At 42.4% G+C, this 24,578-nt stretch overlaps 1 protein-coding gene across 1 annotated transcript; it reads right to left on the bottom strand.

The window, feature by feature from the left end:
* Nucleotides 1-1,745: 1,745 nt before the first annotated feature.
* Nucleotides 1,746-23,734, bottom strand: LOC120060651 (cAMP-dependent protein kinase inhibitor gamma-like). The gene is made up of 3 exons (XM_039010039.1): nt 23,555-23,734; nt 2,989-3,173; nt 1,746-2,392 (listed from the first exon to the last, which is right to left on the bottom strand). Exons 2-3 carry the CDS (start codon nt 3,143-3,145, stop codon nt 2,310-2,312), a joined length of 240 nt encoding a protein of 79 aa, XP_038865967.1. The 5' UTR covers nt 3,146-3,173; nt 23,555-23,734; the 3' UTR covers nt 1,746-2,309.
* Nucleotides 23,735-24,578: the final 844 nt, after the last annotated feature.

The following is a 24,578-nucleotide window of genomic DNA, read 5'->3' as shown; positions in this document are numbered from 1 at the left end:
GTGGAGACCCCTTCAAATTAGTTGATTCAGCTATTTCAGCCACACCAGTTGCTGACACATGTATAAAATCGAGCACACAGCCATGCAATCTCCCTGGTCAAACATTGGCAATAGAATGGCTTTACTGAAGAGCTCAGTGACTTTCAACATGGCACCGTCACAGAATGCAACCTTTCCATCAAGTCAGTTTGACAAATTTCTGCCCTGCTAGAGCTGCCCCGGTCACCTATAAGTGCTGTTGTTGTGAAGTGGAAACATCTAGGAGCACCAACGGCTCAGCCCAAAGTGGTAGGCCACACAAGCTCACAGATCGGAACCGCCGAGTGCTGAAGCGCATAGCGTGTAAAAATCGTCTGTCCTCAGTTGCAACACTTACTACGGAGTTCCAAACTACCGCTGGAAGCAATGTCAGCACAATAACTTTTCGTTGGGAGCTCCATGAAATGGGTTTTCATGGCCGAGCAGCCGCACCCAAGCCTAAGATCCCCATGCGAAATGCCAAACGTCGGCTGCAGTGGTGTAAAGCTTGCCGCCATTGGACTCTGGAGCAGTAGGAAACGCATTCTCTGGAGTGTTGAATCACGCTTCACCATCTGTCCGACGGAGAAATCTGGGTTTGGCGGATGCTAGGAGAACGCTACCTGCTCCAATGCATAGTGCCAACTGTAAAGTTAGATGTAGGAGGAATAATGGTCTGGGGCTGTTTTTCATGGTTCAGGCTAGGCCCCTTAGTTCCCGTGAAGGGAAATCTTAATGCTACAGCATTCTGTAGTAAAAGTTTGGGGATGGCAATTTCCTGTTTCAGCATGACAATGCCCCCGTGCACAACACGAGGTTCTTACAGAAATTGTTTGTCGAGATCGGTGTGGAAGAACTTGACTGGCCTGCACAGAGGCCTGACCTCAACCCCATCGAACACATTTTGGATGAATTGGAACGCCGACTGCGAGCCAGGCCTAATCGCTCAACATCAGTGCCCGACCTCACCAATGCTCTTGTGGCTGAGTGGAAGCAAGTCCTCACAGAAATGTTCCAACATCTAGTGGAAAGCCTCCCCAGACTGTTATAGCAGCAAAGGGGGGACCAACTCCATATTAATGCCCATGATTTTGGAATGAGATGTTTGACGAGTAGGTGTCCACATACTTTTGGTCATGTAGTACATCCGTTTTTTTGCATTGGATGTGTCTCAATCCACCGCATCCGCCGATGTCGCACTTCCGCATCTGCGGTGAAAGAGCTGCAAAACTATTATGACCCCTCGATGGAAAGATGAGACTCATGGGATTCTCAGTTTTGCTCTACGACCCCCACAAGCGTCTTGGGACTCGTCTGAAGTCAGTACAGCTGATCTGCCAACTTCTGTCTGTAGCCTCCGAACTGTTTGGGCTACACACTAATATGACCACTCTGTGAAAAGGTGACTCTCACGAATATGTCGGTTGTTTTGTTCTAGGATGCACACAAGACTTGTCTAAAGGTCCCTCGGTACCAGTTGGGAAAAAAAGAATGGAAGTATATATGGAGACTGTTTAGTGCCCAAAATAATGGGTTAAATACAATGTAAAAAATATATTTAAATCTCTCTCAGATATAGGATAGGCACTTCAGAACAAACTTCCTTTAGATTTTTGGGGGGACGGTTGTTCCTAGTAGTGAATCTGTTATTCAATGAATTTGTATGGGCTAATAGCAGTAAAGACAAATTACATTTTTTTTTGTTAAAACAATTCCATATAGCTTAGTACTTATTAAACATTTTATTGCACAAAGAAATTCCTATTACAAAGGTATCAGAGAACCATTTGAAATAAATATGACCTCCATTACAGTACATTGTAATTGCAACTTCATGTGTTATTGTAAAAGAAAGGGTAAACTAAGGAACATTTTTAACTGGGCCACAAACGTACACAAAACAAAAGGAGTAACACATGATTATAGATTCTGTATAGCTCTTCTTCTTGATGGGAGTTCGGTCCAAAGTTCTGTGCTTTCTCATAGTGATATGAGAACATTTCCTTTACCACTGTATTCCAGCAGCAACTATAGGCCAGGATCAGATGTAGTCCTACTTGTCAACTGTCAAGTTCTGTCAACTCCATTTCCCACAATGCCAATTGATAAAGGAGAAGAAGTATCATGCAACTGGACCAGCAAAGCTCCATCAGAGCTACACAGTGAGAGATTATGTCATCACTGTTGAGGAGTAGGATTCAGGCAGGCAGGACAACCAGTAGATCCCCCCTCTCCGTGTCTCCTGCTGTCCCTTCCTGTCTGTGTCCCTCTCTCCTCTCCTGTGAGGTGGTTTACGATGGGCCCTTGCCTCCCTGGGCCTCTTGGCTGGTTGACCCTTCACCCTCAGGGGCTGGTGATGCACCAGTCTCTCCTTCTGAAAGACAGAGGAAACATGGTCCATTAAAAAACACAGGAACCACAAAGGATCTTTTTCCACATAAACTGTTTCATACGGCGCAAGTGAACAGCAAACCTGGTTTCAAAGAACAAATAAAGCAACACCTCACGGCATAATGCCTCTCCATGTGACCTAATTTTTATGTACTGTGCACAGTCTACTGACATGCATGTGTAACCGATAAATGCACGCACACACACACATTATTATGCTTTAGTCGTATTGTTGTAAATAAGGTATCGTTTTTTTTTATTCGTAATAAATTTGCAAAAAATTCTAAAAAACTGTTTTTGTCATTATGGGGTATTGCTATTTTAGAATAAGGCTGTAACGTAACAACATGTGGAAAAGGGGAAGAGGTCTGAATACTTTCCGAATGCACTGTGTAAGTCTAATATCTATGTTCATGTTTTACAGGTATGTCAATTGTAAAGTATTTTTGTCTAATGTATTTTTCATTATATGTTGGACCCCAGGAAGACTTGCTGTCGCCATTGGCGTCGGCTAATGGGGATCCTAATCAAATCATAAACCATAAAGACACCTCCTGGTTATATAGCATATATGCTCACCTGCAGCCTTCAGGTCCATCCCTTCCATGTCTTTGGTTAATTCACTGGTGCTGGCTGCTGCCCCCTGTCCCTGGATGTCAGGTACTGCGTTCCTGCGGCCTGTACGATCACAATTGATGAAGTCAGAGTACGACGTTGTTGTCTCCACATCCATCATCTGTCCATGACCAGAAACCTCATTACACCTGCAGAGAGAGGGATGGAGAAAGTGAGAGGGATGGAGAAAGTGAGAAAGAGATGGAGAAAGTGGTAAAGAGATGGAGAACACAGATGATGCAAAGGACATCAATACACACTTGGGCTTTTCAAAGTCCTGCCAAACACGGTAGTAGCCTGGTTATGCATCCACCATAGCAGCTGGGACTGTGTAAAAACGGAAAATAAATATCTGAGGCACCACAGTTTGGTTCTGGTTGACACACTAGTCTGAGGGGCATGACTCTGTCAATGTTGAGCCATACAGGTCTGTGCCATTCTGTAGCAACAGTGAAGGAGTTCATTATTGCCATTTGTATTTCTGCACAGGGGCTAATGGAGCTAGTGTCAGTGTTAATTCACCAACCTAATTACAAAAACAAAAAAACAGGAGCGTTGATCTGGGACTCAAACCTTCCCATCACTCACTACGGCCGTCTAAAAACTACTCACACCAACAACGCAAGCTTGCAGGAAGTTCTTCTTTATAGGAAATAAGGAGCTTTTATTGAAGTAAAAACACAAGAAGTGATCAATATGATCCAAAGTGTCTGACTGTGCTTAAAAAGCCATTCAAAAGGGCGGAGGCCGGCCGGGGGAGAGAAAAAGAAAAGAAAATAATGAGTTCAAGTAAAGAGCGCATTGAGCTCAGCTCACATTAGCTATTGATTCCTCCCTGCTCTGTCTTTTTCTTCTTAGCCCATATTAAATTGGGTCATGGATCCTGCCAGGGACTACAACACTATACAACTGGTGGTTCCTAGGAGAAAAGGAGGGTGGAGGAGAAAATAAGCTGCTCCAGAAAGAGAAGACAATCTGCTACAGAGATGGAGACTGAATCTATTAGCTGGTTAAACCAGACTGAACGCTGCACTCACCATTGTTTGAAACAACTGTGACATGTAGCAAAAAATGTTGGACGCCAAGCTACGAATTTGTTGGCCCGGTGTGTCGGACAATTACAGACAGCTGGACGAGTGGACCTATCCTACTCCCCACACTTCCCTCCTCCTCCAACCACCATTAAGAATCAGCCATGGATGGCCTATAGTCAAGAGCCTCGTCGTGGCACGGCCAACAGCATTACAAAGAGTTGATAAAAGATCTGAATGTCAATCTCGAGCATAACAAAGTTCTACATAGTTTGATAGTCAAGGTCACGTCGCCACAAATAAGCAACTTTGCCTGCCAATAAACAACGTGTCAACGGATTCAACCCTGAAGAATTCCTGGAGAAAAACTAAGTTGGCAGCAACAGCCTTCTCTCCTTCCATTTTAGCAGTGACACAGTAATCCTGGGTAACCCACTCCACTCACATTCCTTCAGTATCACTCAGAGGAGCTCATCAGTCAGAACGGCTTCCTCTCTACAGATATTATAAATATTATAAGTACCCAGTGTCCGTCGGTATGGGGTAAGGGCAGCTGTGTCTGTGCTGCTTGAAAAATGAGGAATGAGCTGCAGGGGAGAGAGAGAGAGAGCCGCATAGAATTAGATTACTAGAACAGACATTTCCATTCAAGTCAACACTCCGTGATGGGTGGACCGGTGACCTTATTAGTCAAATTGTCATGGTCTGAAAGGTTTTATCCGTCCTCCCCTCCAGGAGAGGACAGCACCCCAGGAAATGTCACAGTGTAGGGCTTCCCTGGGCTGAGCCAGAGCACTCATCATCCACCCATCAGCTAGTACCATGACCATGCTTCTCACAAAAACATCCATCCAAAAATAAAAATAAATACCTCCTCTAATCTATTTTCTCTGCAGACAGAAATTGTGTTTAAAATGTACCTTAGAAAACTTGCTAATGCAGCACTTTCTCGGTGAAAGATGTTCAGTTGTTATTGTCTGCCTTGCAACAGCGTTTGGGACCTTATCTAATTGCCATTTTTGTGGTCTAATGAGGACTTACCCACACATGCTGCTTTTCAGCCTCACACACACACACACACACACACACACACACACACACACACACACACACACACACACACACACACACACACACACACACACACACACACACGATCATTAACAAGCTGGTTTCCATGGAGGGATGTTCTGATGTTTTGCTGTTCTGATGTTCTGCCCTTTAGCACGTTTACTCTGCTCTGTTCAACGCTGCTGTGGAGGCTTAAGAACGCTGCAGCATCTTATTGAAACTACTGTGTGTGTGTGCGCATTATCTACATAGAGTATACATAGACGTGTTATTATAATGTATGGCACTGTCTGCTTGAGGCAAGCAGTTTGTTACCGTAACCAAGTTCTACCTCAGTTCGCCACTTCACTTTTACTGTAGTCTATGGTTTAACAGTTTGTTACCGTAACCAAGTTCTACCTCAGTTCGCCACTTCACTTTTACTGTAGTCTATGGTTTAACAGTTTGTTTTCCCAGTGCCACAGTTTAAAAGTCACAATGGTAACTCTATACATTAGCCTAAAGGGCTCTCTTATTGTCCTGAAAGGGTAGAGCAGGGGAGGAGAGGAAACTGTACCCAGCTGCAGCTTTTAACACTACCAGAGGTCAAATGTGTGCTTTCAGCCCAGACAAAACACCTTAAATCTCTACGGGAAATCACTACTGTAGAGTGCAGTACAGTCAGTGTGATCTGTTAGTTTAGCTCAGTGCTCGCTCTACTGCAAGACACTAATGTGTGTTTACAATGTTCTGTGAATCTCTGAAGAAGCTTTGATTCTCGGAACAAGAGGCTGAGCTTTCATTGGCTCCGTTTACAATACATCACTAGTTGAATTTGTGAGAGAGGGGGAGAGAGCAACCTGGAATCAGGGGTAGATGTAACATTAGTCTCTCGGATTTACGTTTACTATTAGTATATGTTACGTTTTGCATGGCATATATTAATTTGTGGATGTCCATTTCGTATGGTATTTGTTACGAATTGCAATTTGTACAATGTTACAAAACGTGCTAAACGTATGATATGTTACGAATTACAATTTGTTGTGGCTAATGTTAGCTAGGTGGCTAACATTAGCTGGGTTAGGGGTTAAGCTTAGGAGTTGGGTAAAAGGGTTAAGGTTACGGGAAGAGTTAGCTAACACGCTAAGTAGTTGTGACGTAACTAAAAAGTAAGATGAAGTTGTTGCAAAGTTGCTAATTAGACAAAATGCTAAAGTTGTTCGTGATGAGATTCGAACACGCAACGTTTGGGTTGCTAGATGTTGGCGTTATACGGCGGACCAACCGTACTTTCGTTTTGGCCTTAAGTAACCTTCTGTCTTATGCAACCAGGTAGCCTAGTGGTTAGAGGTTTGGGCCAGTAACTGAAAGGTTGCTGGGTCGAATCCCCGAGCTGACAAGGCCAAAATCTGTCGTTCTGCCCCTGAGCAAGGCAGTTAACCCACTGTTCCCCGGGCGCCGTGGATGTCGCTCAAGGCAGCCCCCTGGACCTCTCTGATTCAAAGGGGTTCGGTTAAACGCAAGACACATTTCAGTTGAAGGCATTCAGTTGTACAACTGACTAGGTATTCCCCTTACCAAAAGTAACATACAGTTGAGTGTCCTGGGTTTACGTTTACTATGCTACGTCTTTCAAACCAGGCTGGAGCGAGAGAAGGCTCTTGATTGAATAAAGGGCTTTGTTTACAGTATATGAACATCACCGACAAGACAACATGATGTAATAGGACCACCACCACACACGCATGCACCAATAATCATCAACAAATTAAATCAAATTGTATTGGTCACATACACATATTTAGCAGATGTTATTGTAGCCTGTGAGATCAGCCAGGGAACAGAATGAATATGAGTCAGCAGAATGACCATAGTGCTTTCACTGGCCATTAGGGAGAGATGCTGGTCCAATCACACCGGAGCCTTTTAAGCCTGATCACTGTAATAAACTCTACATTATCTGCAATAACCTGCACAAAGAAAAGCCGCCTTGCTGTCTTCTAAACCCATTAGGGCAGTCTCCTGCCCAATTTGAAGTCGGTCAACTATTTCACTGCATTTATTGATGGAGGGGAGGAGGCCTAGGCTACACATGACTTAATCCAACTCCCTCATAGCAACAAGCTATGACTTGTTCTGTGACTATTCTTATCTCCTGCCTGGTTGCTTTGGGGATCTGTTCATTATATTTAAGCTACAGTAATGGAGAAGAAAAAAATGAAGGTGTAGTTATTATAGGCTAAACATGTTAGCTAGACAATAAGAATGATCACAACAAGAGCTCTTCCCTTTTAAATAGCAGAACAAAGGGTATGCTTTGCTGATATTGGGATGCAAAACAACGAACAGGGAGAAACCATGCGCAACCAGCTGAGTAGGACACTCAACTTCCCTAATATTCCTGTTAAACAGGAATGCCAAGTCCAGCCAAACACCAAAAAGTCTTTATAATCAAACCATATCCCACATTCATTCAAAATTTTCAGACAGAAAAAGATAAAGTTCTACAATTTACCAAAAATAAATCGGAAGAAGAGTGTAAACAAACTCCAAGTTTTGGAACTCCAAACTCAGTGTGTGTAAAGCAGACAGCTATCTTTCCCAGAGAGCCTCGATGGACTGCTAAGTGTGGCTCAGCTATGGCACAGTGCCGCCACTCCTTCCCCTCCTCGAAGCCAGGGCTTCACTGAGACACTGGGAGAGTCTGGGAGCTGGCCGTTCTCATGCCGTCAGCAGCTACTGCCTGCCTGTGTGGACTACCAGCCCATTCCATAACACTGAGGAGTTGTATTTCCTCCAGCAACGGGGTTAGCATTGTTGTTCTACACAGCGCTTCCGTTTCTTTCATAAATAAAATCAATAAAACCGTGGCTATTGAAAACTGGTGGCAAGTATGTGCTCTGTATATCCTTCCTCTTTTTATGAGGCCGCTGGACTTTAGTGCGAATAATTCATTTCCCCTGGTAGTAGTGAGAAGTATAGAAGTTCAATCAGAAAGATAGCCTGGTGTGAGTTGAGGGAGAACTTGCAGCAGTTTGCGTTTGTGAAGTAACAAATTCCCTGACTGACTGAGAGGGAGGCTTAGGCTCTAACATCTTTGCCAAGTTTAATTTAGAAGAGTAACTAAGGGCCTTTTCAGAACCTCACAACTGCAGTTGCCCTCATTGCTCCCTGTGGCTCACTATGTAAATCCCTATGTAAATCTAGCCAAATCGTTCCCATAGCTACAGACCTAGCCTATCATTAAGGGATAATACACTACTTAATGCAATCTGTTTTCTCCCTCTTTTGATGCTGTAGAAACAATGTTGATTGGCAATATCCAATTAGCATTTCTTGAACGATCATTTGGATCATTGTGTGTTGGCCATAAGTGGTGGGGTGAGCTGAGCAGTGCTCTGAGGGAGTAACAGTGACAGGGAGACCCAGGGGATGTGGAGTCCTAGTGGGCAGCCTGGTTCGTGTTCAGTAGCGCACGCTGTAGCAAAACATTTTTGCAACAGTAAACAAAATCTTTGATCTTATTTGACAAGTTCAACTGGTAATTTACTGTTTCAAAGGGACTCTACTGAACAACACAACCATTCTGCTTTAGGACCTTCAGCTGGAGGATGACATCACTGGGGCTTCACCCGTCGTCCCTCACATGACTCACCACATCTCAGGAAGTCCTTCATAACTTCCACATATTCTCAAGGCGCCTAATCAACTAACACAGCTTCCCTGAAAAACTTGCTGCTCCCAGGCCCAATGAATAAAAATCAACATCATCTACTGTAACACACCAATGGCAGGCCTGACATCCACTCGCGTTATAGAATTATGACTACCCGGAAACTCATACATTAATTGACATCTAAACAGCCTTTTGAATCTTTTAAAATCCTAGTAGGCCAAAGATCCTGAGGACGTCAAATTGTACCCCACACGTAATGTGGAAAGAACTAACAAAGTGAATTATTAATCTTGCTTCATAGGTTCTTCCAAGGCATATCAGCATCCTCCTTGATGCCCAAAACCAGAAGGCAAAGTTAAGGTCATGAACAAGAATAAAATAGTCTCACAATACAGGTAGAATACATTTTTTACAGTAGGCCATTCTGTTCTCTATGTTGGCCTAGTTCAGTGTGTTACAGGCTACCTAAAGCTAGGTCAATATCAGTGCCTGTGGACCACAGGCTTAATGCATTATAACAATGTAGGGCCCGTGGAGATACATAATGGTTGTCTTCTCACAATGCAACCACACCACATGACCACAATGGAATAAAGTGACTTCCATCTTGAGGGCAAAGTAGCACAAAAGCAGAAAGTGTATAGTACCTCTGGTGAATGAATGTCGTCCATGAGTGGAAATAGAGAGGAGAAAGGAGCTGTACAATTAAATAAGCTTTTATATTCTCTTCTCCAGAATACATTGGAGGGATACGTGTGTAGATTACCCTATAACCCTGCTCCACCCTGTCAGCCAGACACGTCAGATCAGAGAGCAATAGTAATGGCGTATTTTTGTAGGCACTAACCGAGGCTAACTCCACCCTGGCTCAGTGTCCAAAGCCTATAGGGAAATTAATGGGGTTTTTGGATAAATGACTAAAATAAAGCCTGTGGTAAACACAGGCTTAGGAGATCTTATAAGTTTTGTTCTATAAAATAATCTTCATCAGCTAACATCAATGTGTAAATTTTGAAGCATTTATGTAATCAAAACGCTAACGATGTGCTAACATTTAAAAAATAAAACTATAATTCTGGTTGCATGCCTTTGACGTCTAGCTAACAGGCTTCGCTTGCCTTATCAGACGGACCCAATGTCTCCTCTGGACAACATCATTCAGGAAGCGATAAAACAAGCACCTTCCCGCTGAAGAGATATGGTTGCAGCCTGGAGTAAAACAATATACCATTCTTGCGTTTTCGTTCAAGCTGGTAAGCAGAAAGCTAATTAAGCTAACTAGTTTTTTGGCAGACTAGTGTAGCGTAGACTAGTTTGCGTGGTCAGCGTAGTTACATGAAAAATTATGCGACTAATGTTGAAGTTCCATATCTCTGGCCGTTAGCGACTAATTAGTAAATAACTTGAGCACGTAAAGGCTTCATAATTAATAAAAAGTTAATGTTAACTGACTGATCTCATAGAACAAAACATATAAGATCTTCTAAGCCTGTGTTAACCTCAGACCTTATTTTCGGCGTATATCCCAAAACACTATTATTTTCCCCCATAGGAATAGCCAACGAACCAGAGGTAGAAAATACTAACTTATTTCAGTTTTTTTAGGGCTACAAGCTGGCGAGCTCTTTAAGTGTACTGTAGCAACATGGCCTGCCAGATCTATACAGCAAGGGGCTTCCCCAGTCCGTGTGTGCGTGTGGAGGACAGCCACAAATCACAGCTGAGGCTGAGTCAGAAGCAGGTGTTAACAGCTTTAGAAAACTGCTGATGATAACAGTCCAAAGAACTCACTCATCTCTGGACGTCATAGAAAAGCCTCATACATATTGGAACTGGTCTCCCCCCCCCATGCTGCTAAATCACCATCGATTTACCATCGTAAATCAAAAAGTTTAATGAGGATTAAAAAAAAAAGGTATGTACTTTGAGACAGACTGGTGCAGAATGAGTTTATAGGAAAAAGCTAACGAGCCAGGCCACCCATATGGTGAGGCACAGGGGTGCTTCTGAAATGGCAATCTATTCCACATACGGCTCTGGTCAAAAGTAGTGCACTATATCGGAAATAGGGTGCCATTTTGGATGCAGACAGGGACTCACTGGAGAAGATAATGTTCCTGATATTAAATAGAAGAAAAAAGCTCTGAAGTTCTCCTGAAGAAATGTTCCTAAAACAACAGTGACTAAAACAACCGTGATAGAAAGTACAATTTGTGCTGCTTTTCTTTAGAGTAAATGTCATCGTGCTATCTTTCTAAGCCAGCTAAACAAACACAGATCTGATTCCGCCAAATGTAATATGATATGGCCTACCTAACAATGTTGAACATGTGCAAGAGTAAAGTTGAGTATGACATGTTTTTTTCCAAACATTTACCAATAATCCCCTTTTTTGTTTACTTTAAGCAGAATGCACATGTATAGGTGTCAAGCAGGGCCCGGGTTTCCCCGACAACATCTTCCATTCAACAGCAGAACCCACTTTGTTACCAATTATTTTTCCACTAGTCTTGCTCAACTAAAAATGTCTCATCTCAACTTTTTAAGTCACTCCAACAAAACGATTGAGGTACATTTATCTAATATTTTGTCATAGGTGGATATATAGATATTAATAATCTAATAAATTAGATCCATAAACGTTTTTTATATATACCAGTATGGGAGCCTAAAGATAAATAATCCACATGGTCAGAGAAAAAAAATGTTCAGTGGGGCAAAATGTCCCCAGGGCATTTTGATTTCATCACACTAATCTTTAAGGGGCATTTTGCCACAGACTGGGGCGTTTTGCCTTTATAGTGGCGCAAAATCTGTTTTTATTGAACAACATAAAATTGCCACCTTATTTCCCTTCAAAATGTGTCTTACCAAACATAGCTTTTTTTCCTGTCAGAAAACAGACATTTCCCTTAAGGGGGGACAGTTTCCCACAAGTTACCCTACTGATAGGACCGAAAGAAAGGGAGTGCTGCTCTCGGATCAGCTATCTCCATTCAAATCTTACCTTAAGTATTGTGAAATAATTATAATGTTACGACGGGTCAGCTCCTAGAGATATTACCACCTACGGCTGCAAATATTGAGGTGTCTTATTCTAATGCTTACTCAATAAAAATGCACAAAATCTCAGATTTGGCACATCATTGCGCACGTTAGGCTACACACATATGAAAAATAGAGACAAATTACAGAGAGTAGCCTACATGTAGCAATAGTGATTGAAAAAGGCCAATAGTCTACTGTTGATATTTGAATGCAGTCATATCGGTTTTCATTTGAAGCATCTCTTTAAATGTTGCTTGTTAGTATCAATAGCAAAGACATTGGCAACTTTGTGTTTGTAGTCAACTTTGTTCTAAAGTTAACAGCGGTCACAGAGAGAAGGCTAAACCATGTGATTCTATGTTTAGCAGAGATCTTCTGTGTATGAAGTGACGTGGGAGGACAAATAAGCATCTAATGATGCACAGCTGTTCTACGAGTGGCCTGTGGCAGGTGTAAGATTACGAGCATTTAAGTGAAACGTTAAAGGAAAATTGAAAAAAAATGGTCAACTTCATATTCATAATTTCCAGCACTACCCGAACATCAACATACTGTATGTGAAAATGGCACATTATGTTTTGTGGTGCAATTAGTATGCAATTACCAGGCAATGCCTACTCATAATTGGTTAAAATTACACGATGCACACCGATGTCATTGGAAACACTTATCGTCTATCTTTTTTACTACAAAACATAGGAACGCTCCATTTTCACATATGTTGATGTCGGGGTGATGCTGGAGATGAAGTTGAAACGTTGACATTTCCCTTTAATAACGATGATTTTGGGAAACAGCGCTGAGATTTAATGATGCTCCTACGAAAGGTTCTAAACGGTCAACTTACATGCTGACCACCCGCGATGCAAAATAAAATGTACACATACATATTATTCAATCATTGCATACACATTGCTCGTGAGCGTCTGAGTGGCCAGGCACTAAAATAGAACTTGCTTCTATTTGTGACGCTCAACGCGCTGCAAGTCCGGCCTCTCCCACCTCCTCGTTGGATGTTAGTAGCACATAACCACGTGGGTAATTGAAAGATGAACTGAGGTTCCCGAGTGGCGCAGCGGTCTAAGGCACTGCAACTTAGTGCTAGAGACGTCACTACAGACACCCTGGTTTGAATCCTGGCTGTATCTTAACCGGCCGTGATTGGGAGTCCAATAGGGCGGCGCACAATTGGCCCAGCGTCGTCCGTGTTTGGCCGGTGTAGGCCGTCATTGTAAATAAGAATTTCTTCTTAACTGACTTGCCTAGTTAAATAAAGCAACAACAAAAAAAAGAGGTCCACACTCCAGTCGGTTGTGGTAATGCACCGAAAGTTGGTTGCCAACCGCCATATAAAGTCCAAAATAAGAAGAAGCCTGAAGGAAGGAGACGACTGGAAACTAATTTGGTTTGCCGTTTTATCTGTGGATTAATTGTCGGAGTAGAGGACCTTGTGCATTTCAGGTAAAATAACAACCCAATGTTTATATCCCAGGACAAAGGAGCTAGCAACAGCAAGCTAGCTAGCTAGCTAAATTGCCATACATGCTTAATGCTTTTCGACCTGTCCCCAAATTAATATAATTGGTTCAGAGTTTGTTTTGATATTTCAACCTGTGTGTCCTGATCGCGTCTGGTGTGGGTGGACAAAATCAAATTGCGCACGATGGCGAACGCGGTCTGGTCAGCATGTTAGCCTTAAGATGTTTTTGGGGAAACCGAAAACAGGCCCCATTGCAAAGACGAGACAAGCAGATAACTCTGAGAAGGAGAGTCAAGAGTGGGAATATTTAGAAGTCTCTTTAGCTCTGTTCACTATCACAGTGGTAGAAAGGGATCATGGTGACAGACTAAGTATATTTCTGCTCCCATATTTAACATACAACTCTGCTAGAGTTGTTTATGGCTAATTCAGAAGCTAGCCTGAAAGCTAACCAGAAGCTACTCCGATAGCTAGCCAGAAGCTAATCTGTAGCTGCCCCGAAATTAGCCGGTTTGCTGGCTAGCGTTGGTGTTTCAGCTGCCCACGTTTTGCGGTCATCAGCTATTCCTCTAGCTCGATAATCTACCGGCACTTTTGTGCAACGCGACTCGGACCGGAGCATTCCGGGACTTTTTTTCTCTCAGTTTCCCCGGATTCCAACCGCAGCCTCTGGACACTTGCACCTTGATTTCGCAGCTAGCTAGCTGCATACCGTGTGACTATTGGCTTACGTCGACCCCGGAGCTAACTCAAATCATGCTGGAGCTAGCCAGCTGAGGAGTTCCATCACCATCCGGACCCGTTTCTTTGTTGCTGCTGCAGATACGGAACCCCACCGGGCCTTCACGACTGACTGCCGACGTTATCTGCCCGAGGGATTTATCCAACCGGCACCTCCGTCCCGGCGTTACCTGAACGCTCATCTGAGGCCCGCTAATCGTTAGCTGTCTTATCGGCTGCTATCTGAACAAAACCCCACTACACGGAACCTACCGACGGAAACGCACGAGGTATCTACAAACAGACCTCCATCCTATGCTGCTACCGATAGCCATATACCCGGCCAGCTGTCTGGATCGCCACGACCCCTACCAACCTCTACTCACTGGACCCTTATTTATCACTCGATTAAGCTTGCCTCTCCTTAATGTAAATATGCCTTGTCCATTGCTGTTCTGGTTAGTGTTTATTGGCTTATTTCACTGTAGAGATTCTAGCCCTGCTCTCTATACCATATCCAACCCTGCAGTTCCACCACCCACATATGCGATGACATCACCTGGTTTCAATGATGTTTCTAGAGACAAGATCTCTCTCATCATCACTCAATACCTAGGTTTACCTCCACTGTATTCACATCCTACCATACCTTTGTCTGTACATTATTCCTTTAAACTATTTTATCGCCCCCAGAAACTTCCTTTTACTCTCTGCTCTGGTAGCTCTAGGCGTCCAATTCTCATAGCTTTTAGCCGTACCATTATCCTACTTCTCCTCTGTTCCTCTGGTGATGTAGAGGTGAATCCAGGCCCTGCAGTACCTGGCTCCACTCCTATTCCCCAGGCGCTCTCTTTTGATGACTTCTGTAACCGTAATAGCCTTGGCTTCATGCATGTTAACATTAGGAGCCTCCTCCCTAAGTTTGTTTTGTTCACTGCTTTAGCACACTCTACCAACCCGGATGTTTTAGCCGTGTCTGAATCCTGGCTTAGAAAGACCACCAAAAATTCAGACATTTTTATCCCCAATTACAATATTTTCAGACAAGATAGAACGGCCAAAGGGGGCGGTGTTGCAATCTACTGCAAAGACTGCCTGCAGAGTTCTGTTATACTATCCAGGTCTGTTCCCAAACAATTTGAACTTCTACTTTTAAAAATCCACCTCTCTAAAAACAAGTCTCTCACCGTTGCCGCCTGCTATAGACCACCCTCTGCCCCCAGCTGTGCTCTGGACACTATATGTGAACTGATTGCCCCCCATCTATCTTCAGAGCTCGTGCTGCTAGGCGACCTAAATTTGAACATGCTCAACACCCCAGCCACCCTACAATCTAAGCTTGATGCCCTCAATCTCACACAAATTATTAATGAACCTACCAGGTACCACCCCAATTCCGTAAACACGGGTACCCTCATAGATATCATCCTAACAAACTTGCCCTCCAAATACACCTCTGCTGTTTTTAACCAAGATCTCAGCGATCACTGCCTCATTGCCTGCATCCGTAATGGGTCAGCGGTCAAACGACCTCCACTCATCACTGTCAAACGCTCCCTGAAACACTTCAGCGAGCAGGCCTTCCTAATTGACCTGGCCGGGGTATCCTGGAAGGATATTGATCTCATCCCGTCAGTAGAGGATGCCTGGTCATTTTTTAAAAATGCCTTCCTCACCATCCTGAATAAGCATGCCCCATTCAAGAAATTTAGAACCAGGAACAGATATAGCCCTTGGTTCTCTCCTGACCTGACTGCCCTTAACCAACAGAAAAACATCCTATGGCGTTCTGCATTAGCATCGAACAGCCCCCGTGATATGCAACTTTTCAGGGAAGCCAGAAACCAATATACACAGGCAGTTAGAACAGCCAAGGCTAGCTTTTTCAAGCAGAAATTTGCTTCCTGCAACACAAATTCAAAAAAGTTCTGGGACACCGTAAAGTCCATGGAGAATAAGAACACCTCCTCCCAGCTTCCAACCGCCCTGAAGATAGGAAACACTGTCACCACCGACAAATCCACTATAATTGAGAATTTCAATAAGCATTTTTCTACGGCTGGCCATGCTTTCCACCTGGCTACCCCTACCCGGGACAACAGCACTGCCCTCCCCTCTGCTACTCGCCCAAGCCTTCCCCATTTCTCTTTCTCCCAAATACAGTCAGCTGATGTTCTTAATGAGCTGCAAAATCTGGACCCTTACAAATCAGCCGGGCTAGATAATCTGGACCCTTTCTTTCTAAAACTATCTGCTGAAATTGTTGCCACCCCTATTACTAGCCTCTTCAACCTCTCTTTCGTGTCGTCTGAGATCCCCAAAGATTGGAAAGCAGCTGCGGTTATCCCCCTCTTCAAAGGGGGGGACACCCTTGACCCTAACTGCTACAGACCTATATCTATCCTACCCTGCCTTTCTAAGGTCTTCGAAAGCCAAGTCAACAAACAGATTACTGACCATTTCGAATCACACCACACCTTCTCCGCTATGCAATCTGGTTTCAGAGCTGGTCATGGGTGCACCTCAGCCACGCTCAAGGTCATAAACGATATCGTAACCGCCATCGATAGGAAACAATACTGTGCAGCCGTATTCATTGACCTGGCCAAGGCTTTTGACTCTGTCAATCACCACATCCTCATTGGCAGACTCGACAGCCTTGGTTTCTCTAATGATTGCCTCGCCTGGTTCACCAACTACTTCTCTGATAGAGTTCAGTGTGTCAAATCGGAGGGTCTGTTGTCCGGGCCTCTGGCAGTCTCTATGGGGGTGCCACAGGGTTCAATTCTTGGACCGACTCTCTTCTCTGTTTACATCAATGATGTCGCTCTTGCTGCTGGTGATTCTCTGATCCACCTCTACGCAGACGACACTATTCTGTATACTTCTGGCCCTTCTTTTGACACTGTGTTAACAACCCTCCAGGCGAGCTTCAATGCCATACAACTCTCCTTCCGTGGCCTCCAACTGCTCTTAAATACAAGTAAAACCAAATGCATGCTCTTCAACCGATCGCTGCCTGCTCCTGCCCGCCTGTCCAACATCACTACTTTGGACGGCTCTGACTTAGAATATGTGGACAACTACAAATACCTAGGTGTCTGGTTAGACTGTAAACTCTCCTTCCAGACCCACATCAAACATCTCCAATCCAAAGTCAAATCTAGAATTGGCTTCCTATTCCGCAACAAAGCATCCTTTACTCATGCTGCCAAACATACCCTTGTAAAACTGACCATCCTACCAATCCTCGACTTCGGTGATGTCATTTACAAAATAGCCTCCAAAACCCTACTCAATAAATTGGATGCAGTCTATCACAGTGCCATCCGTTTTGTCACCAAAGCCCCATATACTACCCACCACTGCGACCTGTACACTCTCGTTGGCTGGCCCTCGCTTCATACTCGTCGCCAAACCCATTGGTTCCAGGTCATCTACAAGACCCTGCTAGGTAAAGTCCCCCCTTATCTCAGCTCGCTGGTCACCATAGCAGCACCTACCCGTAGCACGCGCTCCAGCAGGTATATCTCTCTAGTCACCCCCAAAACCAATTCTTCCTTTGGACGCCTCTCCTTCCAGTTCTCTGCTGCCAATGACTGGAACGAACTACAAAAATCTCTGAAACTGGAAACACCTATCTCCCTCACTAGCTTTAAGCACCAGCTGTCAGAGCAGCTCATAGATTACTGCACCTGTACATAACCCATCTACAATTTAGCCCAAACAACTACCTCTTTACCTACTGTATTTATTTATTAATTTATTTTGCTCCTTTGCACCCCATTATTTCTGTCTCTACTTTGCACTTTCTTCCAATGCAAACCAACCATTCCAGTGTTTTTTTTTTTTTTTTTTTTTTTTTTTTTTAGTTTTTATTTTACTTGCTGTGTTGTACTCACTTCGCCTCCATGGCCTTTTTATATTTTTATTTATTTATACATATATCTGTTTGCCTTCACCTCCCTTATCTCACCTCACTTGCTCACATTGTATATAGACTTATTTTTTTTATTTTTTTTCACTGTATTATTGACTATATGTTTGTTTTTACTCCATGTGTAACTATGTGTTGTTGTATGTGTCGAACTGCTTTGCTTTATCTTGGCCAGGTCGCAATTGTAAATGAGAACGTGTTCTCAATTTGCCTACCTGGTTAAATAAAGGTTAAATAAATAAAATAAAAAAATAAATAAATGGACTGGCTTCTCCAAACCACCCCGTCAGACTTAAAAGTAAAAAGAGGATGGGACTGAACAGGACCACCATGCTTTACTTCTTAGAATAAACAGGGGAGGGAAGAGAGGAGAGGAAAGAATGCATGTTTATTATTGTGGTTGTGGCCAAATAAGGCAATCTGTTATTGGATCATACTGGAAAACACCCTGTTATGCATGTATGTGTATAGCGACTGAACTGGTATCTACACAAAAAAACTAGTAGGGTGCAGCTTTTTTCCAACACCTGTTACAGTAAATGTCCTCCCCAACCAAACACATCTCAATCACTTACCAGGGCTAAAACATATCCACAGCTGCATCAGGTCTCGCAGCCTCAGCCTTGTCCTCTCCCACAAATCTACCAGGATGAGGATGTCCAGTGATTCGATTTGCTTTGTACAGAATGAGCAGGGTGGAAGTGAAGGCACAACATTCCCCGTAAGCAGCAAGCCTTGAAACAGCAAACTTGGGTAATCATTAGGGTTTGTTATAAGTAATCAAACCAGCTCTTCACTATAATAACTACTAATGTAGTACATGAAGATTATTGAGAAATGTAATCTTAGTTGCTAGTTATTTATCCAGGTTACCCAGTCATGTTAATGAGTTTTTAAAGTCAATCATTAACGTTATTCTAAGAGGGCCTCAATCATACCCGCTTAGCACTAACTAACCCTTTACATGTTCTTAAATGACTAAGCCTACGTAGTTATTTTGCTAAACCAATTAGCATCTTGACTTCCTGAAAACGTTTGAAAACACAAAGTGATGTATAATATGAAAATCATGACTCAACTTAACTAAAGTAATGCCACGATTAAGTTAGAGACTTAAGAAGCAGCACACAAGCACATTCGGACAAATCTTAAGTCTGGTCTACAGACGAGGTGTGTGTGTGCGTGTATCTATGATGTCTTTGTGCAGTAAGAGCCATTTATCTTCCTGCCAGTCATTTGGTAATGAGAAAGTGAAGAAGCTAAAAACAGACACACAACCAAATGTCCTCCAGCCTGGTCCAACTACAGAGCATATATCAGAGGGCTCACTAGTAATTTTGAAGGTAAAATAAATTATGAGCACCACCAACACAGTGAATGGGAAAATGGATTCAAAGAGAACTCTGCTGGTGATTTGCTGAATGTACACTCCTAAAAGGAGGGATGTGATTGGTTAATGACATACACTACCGGTCAAAAGTTTTAGAACACCTACTCATTCAAGGATTTTTATTTATTTTTACTATTTTCTACATTGTACAATAATAGTGAAGACATCAACACTATGAAATAACATATGGAATCATGTAGTAACCAAAAAAAAAAGTGTTAAACAAATCAAAATATATTTTATATTTGAGATTCTTCAAATAGCCACCCTTTGCCTTGATGACAGCTTTGCACACTCTTGGCACTCTCAACCAGCTTCATGAGGTAGTCACCTGGAATGCATTTCAATTAACAGGTGTGCCTTGTTAAAAGTTCATTTGTGGAATTTCTTTCCTTCTTAATGCGTTTGAGCCAATCGGTTGTGTTGTGACATGGTATGGGTGGTATACAGAAGATATCTCTATTTGGTAAAAGACCAAGTACATATTATGGCAAGAACAGATCGAATAAGCAGGGAGAAACGAAAGTCCATCATTACTTTAAGACATGAAGGTCAGTCAATACGGAACATTTTAAGAACTTTGAAAGCTTCTTCAAGTGCAGTCGCAAAAACCATCAAGCGCTCTCATGAGGATCGCCACAGGAATGGAAGACCCAGAGTTATCTCTGCCGCAAAGGATAAGTTTATTTGAGAGTTACCAGTCTCAGAAATCGCAGCACAAAGAAATACTTCAGAGTTCAAGTAACAGACATCTCAACATCAACTGTTCAGAGGAGACTGTGTGAGTCAGGCCTTCATGCTAGAATTGCTGCAAAGAAACCACTACTAAAGGACACCAATAAGAAGAAGAGACTTGCTTGGGCCAAGAAACAAGAGCAATCAACATTAGACCGGTTGAAATTTGTCCTGGAGTCCAAATTGAAGATTTTTGGTTCCAACCATGTCTTTGTGAGACGCGGTGTGGGTGCTTTGCTGGTGACACTGTCTGTGATTTATTTAGAATTCAAGGCACACTTAACCAGCATGGCTACCACAGCATTCTGCAGCGATACGCCATCCCAACTGGATTGGGCTTAGTGGGACTATTATTTGATTTTCAACAGGACAATGACCCAACACACCTCCAGGCTGTGTAAGGGCTATTTGACCAAGAAGGGGCGTGATGGAGTGCTGCATCAGATGACCTGGCCTCCACAATCCTCCGACCTCAACCCAATTGAGATAGTTTGGGATGAGTCGGACCGCAAAGTGAAGGAAAAGCAGCCAACAAGTGCTCAGCATATGTGAGAACTCCTAGAATGTTGGAAAAGCAATCCAGGTGAAGCTGGTTGAGAGAATGCCAAGAGTGTGCAAAGCTGTCATCAAGGCAAAGGGTGGCTATTTGAAGAATCTCAAATATAAAATATATTTTGATTTGTTTAATACTTTTTTGGTTACTACATGATTCCATATGTGTTATTTCATCATTTTAATGTCTTGACTATTATTCTACAATGTAGAAAATAGTAAAAAATAAAAAATAAACCTTGAATGAGTAGGTGTTCTAAAACTTTTGACCGGTGGTGTATGACAAATTTTATATTTAGAAATTGACATAGGTACTATTAAAGATATTCTGAGCCCACTATGGAAATGTAACATGTCTGAAAAGTATTTTGTTCCAAACAATATGTCTAAAAAAGGTACTTTTGAGATAGTAATATGAATGTTTAATGTTGAGAAAATGTATGTGAAAATTGTTATTGAAGAACCTCAACATACTCTATATTTTAGAGCACACGATAAGGAGTATAATGACACCAAGATGTTGTCTGTATCATGTACAGTTCACGGATCATAGGGTCTTGCATGTATAGCTCTAAAAAGGGTCTAAAATGGCCACTTTCATCACGATTTTCTCAAACACTGTGATACAAATGTAAAAAGTATTTAAAACATCCTTCCTCCCAATGATGTTTCTCTGTGAGAATTGCCAGAACAACCCGAGATACCAAAAATAAGCCTATCCTGGCGTGGGATCGCCCATGTAACCAGATTTACACCAGAGACTAAAATAATGTACTTCCTGAGGGAAGAAAGTGATGGCCACCACACCCAAAACGATAAACAGCCATACAACCAACCCACATCGCTAACCCAACAAAACACACACACAGTACTTTACACTCACCCAGAGTAGGCCTACTCTACAGGGGATTCAATCTGAAATTTTCCTGGCTAATAATGTTACTGTTACCTTGGCAGCTATCAACATACACACAGACATGACATCCATTAGCTGAAGTGGGAGTTGTAAAAGAAAGAACAGAGTGGTTCTGCTGGTGCTACTGCAGATACACAGTACAGGCTTACAGTACATTAGCATTATTGTTGATCCGTGAAGCCTTAACTTCATCTGAAAGATAGAAAATGACTCATGCTTTTCACCCCTGGTCTTAGAGGTGTGTGCAGGCTTTTGTCCAAGTTCATATCATCGGATTCAGCTAATTGTCTTGTTTATCAAGTGATTGTGCTGCTGGCCTTGGAACAAAAACCCTGCAAATACACATTGCATCCCTACAGGACCAAGAGGGAACATTGACCAAAGCAAGAGGGCTATATTTTTCTGCCAGAAACATGCCGAGGGTGTATTCACTAGAAACCAAACGACAAGGGAACTTGTCCACTAAGAAATTATTGTTTTTGGTTACAGTTCGCACTAATTAATACACCCCAGGTCCACTGGGGCCCCCCTTCATCTACTACTGGGTCAATAGGCAACATCTCCATTTACACCAGCACACCCAAATGATAATCGTGTGTTCATACAGATAACCAGATCCAGCAGCACCTGGTCACAAGAAATCCCTCTGTAAAGGCAATTTGTAAACTGCATATGCAAATGTGATGATCATGATCTTAACAGAGGGCATTTGTTGAGAATGGTTATTTTAAAGAGGACTGTGAAAACACCAATAGCAATCCTCTTTAAAGTGAACTCTGGGGTAAACAAAAATAAAAACTCAGTTCTCTTTGCATTGATGCTACCCTTGCCTTTGAATGAGGACTCAACTCTTTTCCCAGTTTACTTCACCATTTTGTGGTCTGAGTCCCCTTTGCATTCACTATGAAAGGAACCAATATCTTTTTCCAACATTCACTCAATGCAGGACAAGCCATTACGTCAGAACGTGTTATTGGACAGCTAGATATACCTACTTACATTTTGGAAGCTAATAGATGGCACTTATTTGACCCTGCTGACCATGTATGAAAGTTTGAACATCTTGAAGAACAATCTGGCCGTAATGCCCCATGTACTAAATCTCCACCCGGCACAGCCAGAAGAGGACTGGCCACCCCTCAGAGCCTGGTTCCTCTAGGTTTCTTCCTAGGTCCCTTTACCTTAACCATTTAAAATGTCAACTTCAATTGGGTCCCAGGAATCCCGGAAAGCAATTACCTTTATTTTGTACGCTATTTTGTGATTCTCACCAAATATGTTGTAGTCTTCTCACACTATTCAAACCCCACAATCGAATAAACAGTTTAAGAAGCTCGCTTACCATATAGAACACATATTTCAAACTAATAATCTGAATGTATTAATCAAAACACCACATATATTTAGGTATTTTTGTGCATCCTTGACAGTCGCTAACCAATATCCCAAAACAGCACACGTTTTTTCGGGGTTCCTTTGGAATGTTCACACTGCACACAAAACATGACTCGAACTGCACTGACTTAAAACAAATTGGCTGAAAGGGGCCAAGTGTGAAAACGCCCATTCTTTTGAAATTGTCATTGTACAGGATCAGTTTATTGGTGCTGAATTTACTTATGTGTTCACCTGATTATGGTGCGCAATACGCTAAAACTGAATCGAATGTTGAAATATTGGACTAGTACATAAATCGCCCAGAATACTGAGAGAATAATAGGCATTAATAGGCTATCTATTTCACCAGACGATACAGTATTTTCGGGTCAGAGAATATAGCCGCTATAGATAGGAACTCCAATGAGCAAAGAATCAAATAAAACGTCCCTCAAGTCCCAAAATGTTGGCCACTTTGACGAACACACGGCCTGCATCAACATAAGAATTGTAGGCTAATTACTCTTAGTCTAAAAGCACATCCGCCGAGGTCGTGCCGCTACAATCATTTTCACAACAATATGTTATACTGTAACCAAAATACACATTACTAACCTTGATTCGCAAGCCTTTCTTATCTACTTGTTACAATCGGATCAAACACCAATTAAGTTTCCGGGCTCATCTGCAACACGTTGTGTAAATCTTATAAGGATGTTGGTCTGGATTAGTGATAAAAAGTATCCGAAAGCGGGATGTTTCTCTGGGAACCTCAGGGAAACAATGAGGGAAGGGTACTTCTCAAACAGCTGTTTCCAAAATGGAGTTAGCCACCCCACAGCCAATCAAACACCGTCTTGTGTTTCATGCTTATTATTGTATTGTGTTCTGTTCTGGGCCCGGTTTCCCGATAACGATGGAATTTAGGCTTTTAATGATCTTTCCTACAACGACCGAAAGATGTAGGCAGAGAAAACGGACGTTGTTGGACCATGTGTCAATACTGATCGGATCGAAATAAAGGGAGTGCTGCTCTCAGATTCAAATCTTTCCTTAACATATAAAACGTATACAATTGATTTTAACACATGAATCTTAAGGGGGCATTTTGCCCCATAGACAGGGGCGTTTTGCCCTTATAGTGGCGCAAAATTTCTGTTTTTATTGAATAACAACATAAATTATCCACTTTTTTCCCTTCAAAATGTTGTTGCCTAAGCATAGCCAGTGTGCACATATCTAATTCTTACCAAAAGTTGCTTTTTTTTGATAGCCTCATTTTTTCAATTTTCACCTAAATGACATACCCAAATCTAACTGCCTGTAGCTCAGGCCCTGAAGCAAGGATATGCATATTCTTGGTACCATTTGAAAGGAAACACTTTGAAGTTTGTGGAAATGTGAATTTAATGTAGGAGAATATAACACACTATATCTGGTAGAAGAAAATACAAAGAAAAAACTAACCAGTGTTTTTTTACCACCATCTTTGAAATGCAAGAGAAAGATCACAGTAATAGCCATCACTCTGGTTGTATTTCCGATAGTGTCCACAAGATGGCAGCAGTATATGTGCAAGGTTTCAAATGGATAACTTGAAGTGTGACTGAACCTCAAGACTTTTAGTGTGAAGTCCCCA

This window comes from Salvelinus namaycush, chromosome 16 (genome assembly GCF_016432855.1).
Source record: "Salvelinus namaycush isolate Seneca chromosome 16, SaNama_1.0, whole genome shotgun sequence".
Lineage (NCBI taxonomy): Eukaryota > Metazoa > Chordata > Actinopteri > Salmoniformes > Salmonidae > Salvelinus > Salvelinus namaycush.
The sequence above is the reverse complement of the archived record's forward strand: the minus strand, read 5'-3'. Positions and strand labels throughout refer to the sequence as shown.

What these genes read in the sequence shown, in the direction of transcription:
- LOC120060651 (XM_039010039.1), bottom strand. Translation starts at nt 3,145, where the DNA reads ATGATGGATGTGGAGACAACAACGTCGTACTCTGACTTCATCAATTGT. An exon ending in GATGGACCTGAAGGCTGCAG is followed by an intron (nt 2,393 to 2,988) that starts GTGAGCATATAT and finishes TCTGTCTTTCAG; the next exon opens with AAGGAGAGACTGGTGCATCA.